This window comes from Meriones unguiculatus, chromosome 1 (genome assembly GCF_030254825.1).
Source record: "Meriones unguiculatus strain TT.TT164.6M chromosome 1, Bangor_MerUng_6.1, whole genome shotgun sequence".
NCBI classification, from domain to species: domain Eukaryota; kingdom Metazoa; phylum Chordata; class Mammalia; order Rodentia; family Muridae; genus Meriones; species Meriones unguiculatus.
The window spans coordinates 4145001-4157058 of record NC_083349.1 but is presented as its reverse complement, the minus strand read 5'-3'; the positions used below and the strand labels follow the sequence as shown (position 1 = coordinate 4157058).

Genomic DNA, 12058 nt, shown 5'->3' with positions numbered 1-12058 from the left:
CACACACACACACACACACACACACACACACACACACACGCACACGGGACAATTCATTCAGAGAAACAGAGACTCAGAGAAAGACCCAGAGAGAGACGGAGAGAGAAGCTAAGAGAGGGACCCAGAGAAAGAAAAGGGGACAGAGACCCAGAAAGGGAGGACAAAGTTATAGAGAGAGAATGAGATACCCAGAGACAGAGGCGGAAAGAGATGCAAAGAGAGAGAGGGCAGGAGACAGAGTCCCAGAATCAGAGAGACACTGAGACAGACCAGAAGAGAGCAGGGAAGAGCACAGTAAGAGTTGGGTGCGGAGGGTGGTGGTGGTCAGAATCCTGGGAAGGAACAGGGACCCTGAGCAAGTGCCTATAATGGGGGGAGGAGCTTGACTCATAAAGGACAAAAACCCAAAAAACATGGGTATGGTGGCAAGTGCTGGGTGGCCTATACCGGCCCTCAGAAAGCAGTGACATCTGTCTCCTGCCAAGTCCCTCAGATGGGGACAGCTGGGGCCTAGTAACCTGAACCCCCAGCACCCTCCCCCCTGTTGTATTTATAGCCCTGGCCTGTTCCCCTGCCCCCAGATCTGAGTTCCAGGGACAGGAGGTCATGGGGTGTTGGGGACAGGACTCCTTCACTGTCTTTCACAGCCTCTGCATGACATCCACTCTGACACCAACTGTCCCATTCCGGCTGCGCATTCTTCACAATTCTTGCATTGCAGAGGTCCCCCTGCTCCTATACAGACTCCTCCTCTCCCAGCGCCCCAGGCTTTTCCAGCATAACACTCCAAAAGTCTAGCCTTTGTGTGAAAGATACCAAACTTGAGCTTGCAAGTCCCTGCCCCTTCCTGGCCATGAAGACCCCTCCACCACCCAGTCCTGAGCCAGAGGAGCAGGAGGGGAGGGGCAGGCAGGGAGAGAGACCAGAATAACTTAGGCTGAGGATAAATTTAGCCACAAGGAGGGGAGGGGACAGACCCCATTGGCCCAGCAGTGGGAAGGGAGGTCCTGGAACTAGGGTCATAGCTCCAAAGGGGACATCCTCAGAGGGGCATCCAAGACCTGAGGAAGACAGACAGAGAGTAGGAGAGATACTACAAAAGAGAGACAACCTAAGAGTCAAAGCAAAAAGGCATAAGGACCCACCAGAGGCAGCTGGAGCCACGCCTGGTAGAAGTTCAGCTGCTAAACGTCCCCATGGGCTTCCAGGGGCCATGGTTGCGTTCTTGTCTCCTTTGGGCCACAGCGACCACCCTTCTGGTCCCTCCAGTGGTGGCCCAGGAGCTGAGAGGGGCTGGGCTGGGTCTTGGCAACTGGAACAACAATGCAGGCATCCCTGGGTCCCCAGAGGACATGTCAACTGAGTTTGGCCACCACATCCACAGCCATGGGGGCCACCAAGGTGAGAAGGACAAAGATCACAGAGGAGAGGAAGAAGATTTCTCCAGGGAATATGACCAACAGCTCCAAGACCACAGGTACCCTGGCCATGAGGCTGGAGAGGAGAATGTGTCTGAAGAGGTCTTCAGAGGGCGTGTTAGGCCAGTGCATGGGCATGGAGACCATGACAATGGAGATTTAGGGGACTCAGAAGAGCCTGGGAACCACTTCTCAAGAAAGAGGAACCACAACCATAAAGATGAGGATGAGGATGGCATTGTCTCCAGGGAGTATCACCATCACATCACCAGGCATGTCCACGGAGGGGAAGATGATGATGGAGAAGAGGAAGAGAGGGTGGATGTGGAGGAAGACTCAGATGATAAGGTCCACTCAAAGGAAGGAGATGAGGAGGATTCAGATGAACTCCATCATGCACACAGACACAGGCACCAAGGCCACAAAGATGAAGATGGTGATGAAGATGGTGACTCTGCTGGGTATGGACACCAAGCTAATAGACATCAGCACCATGAAGAGGAAGACAATGGTGACTTAGCTGAAGACAATCATGCCCACAGCCACAGACTTCGAGGCCAAGAAGATGAAGATGATGATGAAGATTATGACTCCAGTGAATATGGACACCAGGCACAGAACCACCAAGGCCATGAAGAAGAAGAAGAAGAAGAAGAAGAAGAAGAAGAAGACTCCACTGAGCACCAGATCCAAGGCCACAGGAAGGAAGATGAGGATGTGTCAGCTGGAGATCATTTTCATGTCTCCAGGCATGGACACGGAAGCCATGAAGATGATGATGATGATGATGGTGATGATGGTGGTGATGATGACTCCACTGAGCATGTGCACCAAGCCCACAGACACAGAGGCCATCAGAAGAAAGATGATGAGGATGATTCAGATGAGGACTACCATCATGTTCCCAGCCATGGCCGCCAAAGCCACCAAGATGAGGATGACGAAGATGAGGCTGTATCCACTGAACATTGGCACCAGTCTCCCAGACATGCTCACCATGGTCTTGGACGTGAGAACAGAGGAGAGGAAACGAGAATAAAGTTCAGCCACCATGTTGCAAGCCACCAACCCCAAGGCCACAGTTCTGACAAGGAGGAGGACTTCCTAGAAGATGATATGGCAGAAGTCCCTGGCCATCACCACCACAGAGCTTCCAGGGATGCAGATGAGGACATTTCTGCTGAGTTTGGCCATAAGGACCCCAGCCACGGGCTACAAGATCAAGATGAATGGACCAGGCAGGGACACATAGAATCTGTCCAAGCTGAGACTGGTCATCAGCCCCCACAGCCTATGGGGGCTGCTTCTGGAGAATCAGGGAAGGAAGATGACCACACCTCTCAAGAAGATGAAGACTTAGTGCAGAGAGAAGAAACCCACAGTGAGGAGGAGGAGGAAGAGGAGGAGGGTCATGGCCTCCCCATGAGCCAGGAAGAAGAGGAAGAGGAAGAAAATGATGAGAAAGAAAGCAGGAGAGACAGGGCTGAGGTTTCAACTCCACTGAGCCACCACAGGAAGCAGAAGGAGGAGGATGGGGATGAGGACGAGGACGAGGATGAGGAGATCCTGGAAGAAAACCTGCTACCTTTCACCATCATCCCAAACCCACTGGCTGGGAGGGAGGTATCCAGAGAAGGTTCCAGTGAGGAGGAGAGCCATGAGGTCACAGGTAAGTGACCTGGCTCTATGGGGGTGGGGAAGGCAGCGTCAGCCAACTGGAATCACTGTTGCCCTCCTGTCCCCACAGGTCAGCAGGATGCCCAGGAGTATGAGAACTACCAGCCAGGGTCCTTGTGTGGCTATTGCTCTTTCTGCAATGTAGGTCCCTAGCCAAGGTCTGCCCTGCACGCCCTGGGGTGGCACAGAAGACGCTGAGCCTGGAGGGGGGAGGAGCAGGAGGAAACAAATGTTTCCAGAACAAGATGGAGACCAGAAGCTGGGGGTGGGGACTCTGGGGCGATGAGAAGTTTGGGTCTCCAGATGAGGGTCAGCCACCAGGCTCTGTGACAGGCAGGTGCTAACGGGTGAGTGGGTCCCTTGGGGTTGTCTTGAGATAGGACACCAGGGAGGGTCCCCAGGGGGACTCTGAGTTCAGACAAAGAAGTCAACAGAGGAAGTGCTCCTCTCCTGAGGGACTGCGGCCTGGGGGCTCCTCTAATCAGGCTCTTCCTGTTCCCAGCGATGTACTGAATGTGAGAGCTGTCACTGTGATGAGGAGAACATGGGGGAACACTGTGACCAATGTCAGGTGAGACCTCCCCAGAGGCTCTAAGCTCAGGTACTAAGATGGCCGGGAACGGGAGCAACCAAGCCTCCTTCCTGTATGACCCTCACCTAGCCTCAGGCCCTGGGCGGTCCTTCCTCTTGTCCCTGACTGAGCCCCTGACCAGCTCTCTCCCTCCTCAGCACTGCCAGTTCTGCTACCTCTGCCCTCTGGTCTGTGAAACCCTCTGCACTCCAGGTGAGCAGCAAAGAGGGAGGAGCCGACACGCACAGAGGAAACAGGGCCCAGCAAAGTGAACCCTAAAAGTGGGTGGGGGCTGGAGCCAACCCGAGCTGTGATCCACGGCTGTGGGGTGGGGTTGCATGGGTGGGGTAGGGGTGTGTGACCATGGCAAAGGTCCTGTGGGCAGGATCTGATCTGAGTTGAAGGGTAGTCCTGGAAGTGGGTGGGGCCAAAGTAAATAGAGGCGGGGGTGGGGCTGCCTGAGAAGCCGAGGGTCCAAAGCAGGAAGGGGGTGTGATTCAGGCTGAGGCAGTGGGCGCCGCACCGCATGTCTGCGCGGAGCGCTCCCTACCGCCCACCTCTCTCTGCTCCCTCACAGGAAGCTACATCGACTACGTCTCCTCCTCCCTGTATCAGTAAGTGTGTGGGGTTGGCTGGGTGACGGTGCAGCTCAAGGGACCCGTTTAGAGAAGGGCTGGCCCGTGGGAGTTAAAATGGACAGTGTCCTGCGCAGTACGCGGCTCCAGGCACTGGCTAGCTAACCTCCGTGTCCTCCTGTCCAGAGCCCTGGCTGACATGCTGGAGACTCCAGAGCCCTGATCTGGCCACCTCACAGGAGCTGCGTCTATTTCTCTGAATAAATGTGCTCCTGGAAGCACCAGTGTCCGGCGTGGAGTGTGTCCTGGGGAGACATGGGGCACGGGAGGCCTCAGCCTGGGCTCCTTGACTCCAGAGGTGGCTGGTTTGGGTTCTTAACATCTTGCAAACAAAAGCTGGAGTGGTGGCACACACCTTTAATCTCAGTGCAGAGGCAGAGGCAGGCGGATCTCTGTGAGTTCCAGGCTAGCCTGGTCTACGTGGTGAGTTCCAGGCCAGCCAGGACTACAAAGTGAGACCCCGTCTCAAAAAAAGTCTGGTCACCACCAGGGCTTTTGAAACAGTAGGTCTTTACCCGTGATCACTGAGTAACGCCTGGAGCGGGGAGGCCGACCGGGAGTCTCGGGCAGGGAGTCGGGTGGGGCTGCCCGCTGTCCGTCTGTCCTCTCCCCAGGCCGCTTCGCCCAGCGGCATAGTTGACAGAGGGATTTTCCCATGCAAACCCCGGAGCCGGAGGGGAAACGGGAACGCAGTGCTGCGTCCCTGACCCTTGGGCACAGACACCGCCATAGCACGGGGGCGGGGAGGCCCCGGGGGACACGAGACACGGGAGGAGGGACAGGGGACCCCGCTTGCAGATGACCCCGAGGACTGGCGACGAGACGCAGCGGGGCACGGGGGGCGAGGCTGGTAGCAGCGAGTCTCCCCTCGCCTCCGAGCGGACGAAGAAGGAAGACGTGGGCCCCGCGGCCGGGCAATAGAAAGGGGAGGGGTGGCCTCTCCCGCATGCGGCCCGAGAGGGAAGCCCCGCCCCTGTCCGCGGGCGCCGGGCGCCGGGCGCCGGGCTCCCGGCCGCGACGGATCGATAAATTACAAAGCAGAGAGAAGGGAGGCGGAAGTCCGGGGTGGGCGTTCTTCCCGTCCTCTTCTGCCCCCTTCTCAGTGCATTTCCCGGGGTTTGGTCCAGGCCCAGTCCGTCTGGGAGGCGGGAACGCGGACCCCGGGCGTATAGACGGGCAGCCCGCTGCGAGCTCCCTCGCCGCCGTCCAGACCAGACACTGGAAAGGAGGGAAAACGGCCCGGCCTTCGGAAGGGTCTTCATCCGGGCGGGGGTGAGGTCGCTTGCGTGGAGGCCAGGCAGTCCACGGGCCGCCATCCCGGGTCCCCGCTGCACCACCCTGAGCCCTGACAGTCACTGGCGGAGTCCTCACCTGAGGCGCACACTAGCAGGAGTAAGTCCGCACGGAAACACCGTCTGCCCGTGAACTCCCAGAAGTCTGGCCTAGAGAGAGCGGCAGCGGGTCAGCCTGGGGCCGCCCCGGCTCCCCCCACTCCGCGGCACCGGAGAGTGGAAGCAGGGCCCCGGCGCGGCTAGTCAAACACCCCCGCTGGGCCGCACCCCGCGTCCCCCCGCATCTTTTCACTTCCTGAGACCGTGTCACTGAGCTGCCCTGGCTGTCTTGAACGCACTCCTCTGTAGCCCAGGATAGACCAGAGGGAAGGCTGCCCCAGTGAACAGGGTCTGGACTGCCACATTTGAGAGGCCTCTACCTTCAGGCTGCAGCTTGCGGAGTGGGAGCCCGGGGGAGCCTAGGGCTCCTGCTGCCGCTGAGCGAAAGTTGGGGGGTAACATCTCGGCCGAATCGGGGGTTACACCCCGGAGGTCCTTCTCCCGGAACATCTTCCTCCAGGATGGGGAGCGGCTGAAGGACTTGGCACTGTCCTAGTGGTACGACAGGAGCCCAAGGTAAGGGAGCACAAGTTCCCTCTCCAGCCCTCTGCGTTAACCACGCCCCGGCTAGCTCAGCCTCCAACCGCGATTGGCTGGCAAGACCAAGCCCCACCCCTTCACCGCAGGCTTTTAGGTGCAACCGGGAGGCCGTGTCAGAGCCGTCGCCACGCCCACCTCGTCCAGCCTTCGGTCTGTGCCTAGGGAGATGAGGTTGCTGAATTCTTTCTCCAGCAGTTGCCGGGCCTGGAGGAGGAGGAGAGGGTAGTGGCCCGGGCGGAGCGCGCAGGCGGGAGCCCAGCGCGCCCCGGCCAGCCGCGGCTCACCTGTGCGTTCTGCGTCGGTATCTGCAGAAGCAGGGCCAAGTCGGAGTAGTCGAAGGTCTCGTCCAGAGCGAGCAGCGCGCCGTGCACCCCGCTCTCGGTGAGGTTCGTAGCAAATTCCTTCAGGCCGAGACCAGACACCCAACCCATGACCCGTTCGTTGGACCACACCATCACGTCTGGGGATGAAAGGGACTCTTAACTGTGCACCTGCTAGTGACCAGTCCTGCCGTATTAGCCTAACGCCACCCTCACTTCCTTTACTAGCCAAGAGTCCATTCTTCATCTATGGAACTGGCTAGTTAGGCCTGTGGCTTCCATTTTTCTCCCCTACCCACGCGGCCGCGCTGGTCCTACTCATTGTGGAAACAGCGCCTCCTGGTGAGCAGGTTTATTCTCTCTCGGCCAAGCCCCGCTCCTGGCTCCACCCCTTGTAGAATGGCGCACTCCAGTGGCCAGACCCAGCCAGTCTGGCGCATAACTCCACATTCAACTTTATTCTCTGGCCACCGCCCCGTGGTGGCCGCTCTTTCCAAGAGCTATTTCCAGTAGCTCTTGGCTCCTCTGGCTTCCCCTCCTCCCCCGAGCCTGCCTCTCCGCCTGCTCCCCACAGGACCTCACCTCTGATCTGAGTCTGGCTCTCTTCCCTCCTCCGCTCCAGGTCTTTCCGGTCATAGTTGAGCCGTTTCAGGCACATGATACCATAGTGCAGACTAACCCTGAGCAGTGAGGGAAACTGAGTCACCTAGGAGCCTTCCCATGGACACTCTCTCTCTCTCTGAAATCTCTATTTTTTTACTTTTAAATTTTGAGACAGGGTTTCACTAAGTTTCCTGGGCTAGCCTTGAAGTATGTAGTCCAGGCTAACCTCAAATTTGCAATCCTCTCGCCTCCCAAGAACCAGGTCACCAGGACCACAACAGATCTCAGTTTCCCTATGGACCACCTTCTGAGTTCAAGGAGCACCAAGAAAATGGCATGGAATTTCCCACTGCCCAAGCCTCTCTAGGGGTGTACTCCCTTGGGCTGTTCCCATAGGCCAGGCAGCCCCCACCTGTGGAAGCTGTCCACCATCTTGAGCTGGCCTCGAAGTTCCTTCTTGTTCAGGTGGTCCAACATCCGAGCATCAACTAGCGACTCCATGAAGTAGCTTCGGTACTGGGGCAGCCCGAGGCTGGGCAGCCAGTCATTCCCCACCCACTCGTGGTTCATGTCGCCATATGCCAGGATCTGGGACCATGGGCAGGTGAGGGAGGGGGTCAGGCCCTCTTGTCCCTTCCCATATGTATAGGGAAAGGATAGAATTCAGTCCCCAACCCATATTAGTTCTGTCCCCACCACAGAACAATATGGCCCCACCGTGGGGGACAAAGGACCAGCTCAGGGTGTCATGTAGCCCAGGCTAACCCCAAACTTGCGGTGAAGTTGAGGATGACCTTGAACTCTAGAGCCGCCTGCCTCCACCCTTTTGAGTGCTGGCCTTACAGGTGTGCTCCCCCACTCCAGGTTGGTGCTGGAAACTGAGACTCTATTCTAGGCGAGGGCTCCGCCAGCTGCCCCCAGCCCTGCATCCAGCCTGAGCATGATTACATCTGCAAGGTCTGGACTCCAGCGAGGCTCTCTGGCCAGCCAGGGACTATCACTCTCCTACACCACTGAGAAAATACTGGTCCAAGCAGTCTAGTTTAGGACAAAGCTGTGAGACAGGCCCAAAGTCTTTTGCAGATTTAGGGCCAGGAAACAGGCCTCAGCCCAACCTGGACCTTCCAACCCCGGGAAGCCAGGCATCCAGCATCTCTCTTCTCCAGGCAGCTGTGTCCTCCCACCCCTTCCTTGCCTGGCCCATTTCACTGCCACCATGACAAGCACAGCTAACACTTGGGCCACTGAACAGTGCGACCAGCCCTGTTCCCCAACAGTAATACAAACCCTGCACCGCCAACAGTTCCCTCCAGTTCCAGCAATCCCACAGTCCCCAGCTCCCGAGCAACCCACCACCACGGAAAGGTCGTGCCCCAGGCTGGAGGTGGACGCTGAGGGCTTCCGCTTTGACTCCCACCAAGCCACTAAGAGCCAGCCCACAGCTGAGCTCCGCGCTGCGGCCTTCCCCTCCTGGCAGGGACTGAGATGCTCGGACAAGGGGAGGGGCGCGGGGACAGAGGAGGACCATGCAGCGTGCACAACCTGGTCATGCGTCCAGCCCGCCCTGCGCCCCTACCTGCTCCCAGCTGATCTCCTTGGTCTCCTGACCCGTTAGTGGGAAGAGGGGAAGAGAAGGGGTGGGTTAAGGGGACAGGCAGAGGAGAGCAGAAGGGACAGACGATGCACGGACAGACAGACTCCTCCCATCCCCCCGCACCCAGTAGTAACAGTGCCGCCCCCGGGGCCACCAGCAAGAGGCACTCACGGGTTTTGTAGCTGCCGTCAGAGACTCCATCTCCTCATGTGTCATCCACACGTTTCCTGTGGGCTGAGGGACGCCGGGAGTTATGGAATGCGAGAAGACACAGAATACAGATGGCCCCCTAATCGTCCCACTCTGACTCATCTATTTATGCTCATTCTGTTTGGGGTTTCAAAGCCCAGGTGAGAGAGGAAAGAAATGACCCTGTCTTGGGCATCTTCTATGCTGAGGCGAAAGAGCTGGGCAGGTCCAGCAAGCTGGCTCAGCAGGTAAAGGTGCTTGCCACCACACCTGATGACCCCAGTGCTATCCCACATGGCGGGAGAAAACCTCTGGCCTTCACATGCTCTGTGGTGGTGGTCGTATGTATGTGCATGTATGTATGTATGCATGTATAGTGTGAATATATATTTGTGAATACATATATTTATAAAATTTTAATTAAAAAATTTGGGGCTGGAGAGATGGCTCAGTGTTGCACTGATCTTAGTGGTGGTGGCACTCGCAAGGGAGGCAAAGGCAGGCAGGCCAGCCTGGTGTACAGAGTGAGTTCCAGGACGGCCAGAGCTACACAGAGAGACCTGTCTTGGAAAAAGAAGAAAAGGAAGAACGTGTGCTGTGTTGCTCCTGCAGAGGATCCAGGTTTGGTTCCCAGCACACACACGGCAGCTCACAGCCCGGGGTTCTGGCAGCCTCTTCTGACCTCCAAAGGCATCAGGCACTCACACATGCATTTATGCAGCTACAACATTCATACACGTAAAATAAATATTTAAAAATGTGTGTGTGTGTGTGTCCTTGTGCCCTTGATGTCACCTCTCTGGTGTCATACACAGTGAGGACCAAGAAGGGAACAGCAGACACAGCAGAGGGAGGGGTGCTTGCCAGCAGGATGGGGTTTTCTGCTGCCAACACCATGACTGCCTATGGAGACTCAGACCACTTGGCTCCTGATGCGTGCTGGGAACCATAATGGCACACAGTGAAAATACGTACGTAACTATGTGAGCCCTGCATCCTCGAGTAGGCCTGTAATCCCAGCACATGGGAGGCAGAGGCAGGATTGCTAGACAAGTCTGAGCTACGCAGGGAGAAACTGTCTTACAGTAAGAAGGCTACGGACTTGCCTAGCATTGGCGATGTCTGTCATTCTCCAGGAGCCAGGGGTGTGAAGCCCTAGGACACACACTCTCAAAAAAAATAATGACAATGATATTGTGATCCTCACTCTTGTGGTCTGTGGCAAGAGCATCACAGTGGGCTCCTGGCCAGCCTGAGTGAGTCTCAAAGTGAGACCTTATTTCAGTAACATTTTGGGAAAATTGCATATGGTTGACGGGCACATGAAATTAATAATAATATTAACACTTCTGTGTGTTAAGGCTTTGGAGGCCCAAAGGAGAAAAAGATATCTGCTGATGGCATTTTAGGGGATAACCTTTTGTCTTGTCCTTAAATTACACCCAAGAACCCAAGAGAAGCTGGGTGGTGGAGGCACACACCTTTCCCAGCACTTGGGAGGCAGAGGCAGGTGGATCTCTGTGAGCTCAAGGCCAGCCCTGTCTACAGAGTGAGTTCCAGGACAGAGAGACCCCGTCTCGAAAACCCAAAAATGTTTAAAAATAACGTTTGTTTATTTTAGGTGTGTGTCATGGCACTCTATGAGGACAGTTACGGGAGTTGATTTTCTTCTTCTCCCATGTGCAGGCCCTCTTTTTCTTTTTAGAATAAGGCAAGGTCTCACCAAAAAAGCCCAGGCTGGCCTTGAACTTACTCAGTAGCCCAGGCTGGCTTTCAACTGCCTTCCTACTGCCTCAGACACAGGTATGGAAAATTGTTTGCTCCTTTGAGACATCTTAGAAAAAAAAACTGTAGGCACGGTAGGCCTGGCTCAGGAGGTAGACGAAGGTATCTCTGTGTGTTCAAGCCCAGCCTGGTCACATAGTGAATTCCAGGCCAGCCAGCCCTACTAAATGAGACCTTGTCTCAAGAGAAATAAAGAAAACTGTGCATCTGGGCAGTCACTGGGATGTGACAAAATCTCTAGGAAGGAGGCCTTGGTGGGGGTAACAAGTCAAAGACTCCCTGAAGAGATGGCCCCTGAAAAAGGAATTCATGACACCTGGAGTCAGGACCCGTGGGGAGGAGTCGGCAGCGAGGGGCGGGGCCCTGCTGGCAGCGAGGGGCGGGGCCCTGCTGGCAGCGAGGGGCGGGGCCGGGCAGCGGGCGTGGACTGGCAGGCACTCACAGTGCGGGAGGAGGCGGGTGCAGAGGGTGAGGTGAGAGACACCATCTCCTGAATGGCGAGGCGCAGCTTGAGCCTGTGCAGTGGGTTGCTGATGCCGATTTCCCTCTGGATCTCGGTGTCTGACAGGTTGGCCATGATGGCGCCGCTCTTGACATTGGCCCGGCAGGCGGCCACGTACCACGCAGGCATGCCCACCCAGAGCTGAGGCCATGGGAAGGCGAGAATGTGGAGGAGTCAGTGGAGAAGAGAGACAGATGGGGAAAGTTCTCAGGCAAAGAAACAGATGCGGAACACAGAGACACGTGGGTGAAGACGAGGGATGAGTAGAGACGGGACAGATGGAAAGACAGACACGAGTTGCCAGAGACAGGGAGAGACCAGAAGAGACACATAGAGTGGGCATGGGTGGAAGGAAAAGGAAGTGGTTTCCCTTAGAGCCCGGGGTACTGACCTCCTCATCCACCCCACTTCTAGGCTTGTGTTGGGCAGAGCCAACCAGCCCTGGAGAGCCCAACTGTCAGAGAGCTGAGGATAAAGGCCTGGCACGGTGGCTCAGGTTTATAATCCCAGCATTCAGGAGGCTGAGGCAGGAGGATTGCCATGAGTTTGAGGCTAGCCTGAGCTCCAGTCACATAACTGAGTGGGGGGTGGATTAGTAGCTGTACACTAAGGTCATTCCAGTATCAGAGTACCTCCAGCCAGGAGACCACGGTGGGGCCATCCCACGCAGCAAAAGGCAGGCCCTGGCGGCAGGCCTCTTCCAGAAGTTCATGTCTGGCAGAGAAGGTAGATGGAAGCTGTGAACCTTCCCGTGGACCGCCCACAAAGGGGCACACAATCAAAGCATCTGCTCAAAGTGCAGTGAGGTGGGATGCTCTGTAAACCCACCCTCC

General features: G+C 56.6%; 2 protein-coding genes across 3 annotated transcripts in view; one reads left to right on the top strand and one right to left on the bottom strand.

Annotated features, from left to right (window-relative positions):
• Positions 1-386: 386 nt before the first annotated feature.
• On the top strand, positions 387-4541 carry Hrc (histidine rich calcium binding protein). The gene is made up of 6 exons (XM_021656624.2): positions 387-3087; positions 3166-3236; positions 3598-3666; positions 3825-3879; positions 4244-4280; positions 4428-4541. Exons 1-6 carry the CDS (start codon positions 1197-1199, stop codon positions 4462-4464), a joined length of 2160 nt encoding a protein of 719 aa, XP_021512299.1. The 5' UTR covers positions 387-1196; the 3' UTR covers positions 4465-4541.
• A 97-nt stretch (positions 4542-4638) lies between these two features.
• Ppfia3 (PTPRF interacting protein alpha 3) overlaps positions 4639-12058 on the bottom strand; it is a 26959-nt gene continuing 19539 nt past the window's right edge. The window contains exons 20-30 of one of the 2 annotated variants that reach the window (XM_021656635.2): positions 11858-11939; positions 11166-11366; positions 8921-8983; positions 8732-8758; positions 7568-7743; positions 7135-7232; positions 6517-6692; positions 6368-6436; positions 6013-6184; positions 5673-5743; positions 4639-5519 (exon numbers count right to left, since the gene is read on the bottom strand). In XM_021656635.2, coding sequence (XP_021512310.1) covers positions 5685-5743; positions 6013-6184; positions 6368-6436; positions 6517-6692; positions 7135-7232; positions 7568-7743; positions 8732-8758; positions 8921-8983; positions 11166-11366; positions 11858-11939 — 1123 coding nt within the window. In that variant the 3' untranslated portion in view covers positions 4639-5519; positions 5673-5684. The remainder of the gene's footprint in view (positions 5520-5672; positions 5744-6012; positions 6185-6367; positions 6437-6516; positions 6693-7134; positions 7233-7567; positions 7744-8731; positions 8759-8920; positions 8984-11165; positions 11367-11857; positions 11940-12058) is intronic. The other variant, XM_021656636.2, reaches the window with a different exon arrangement.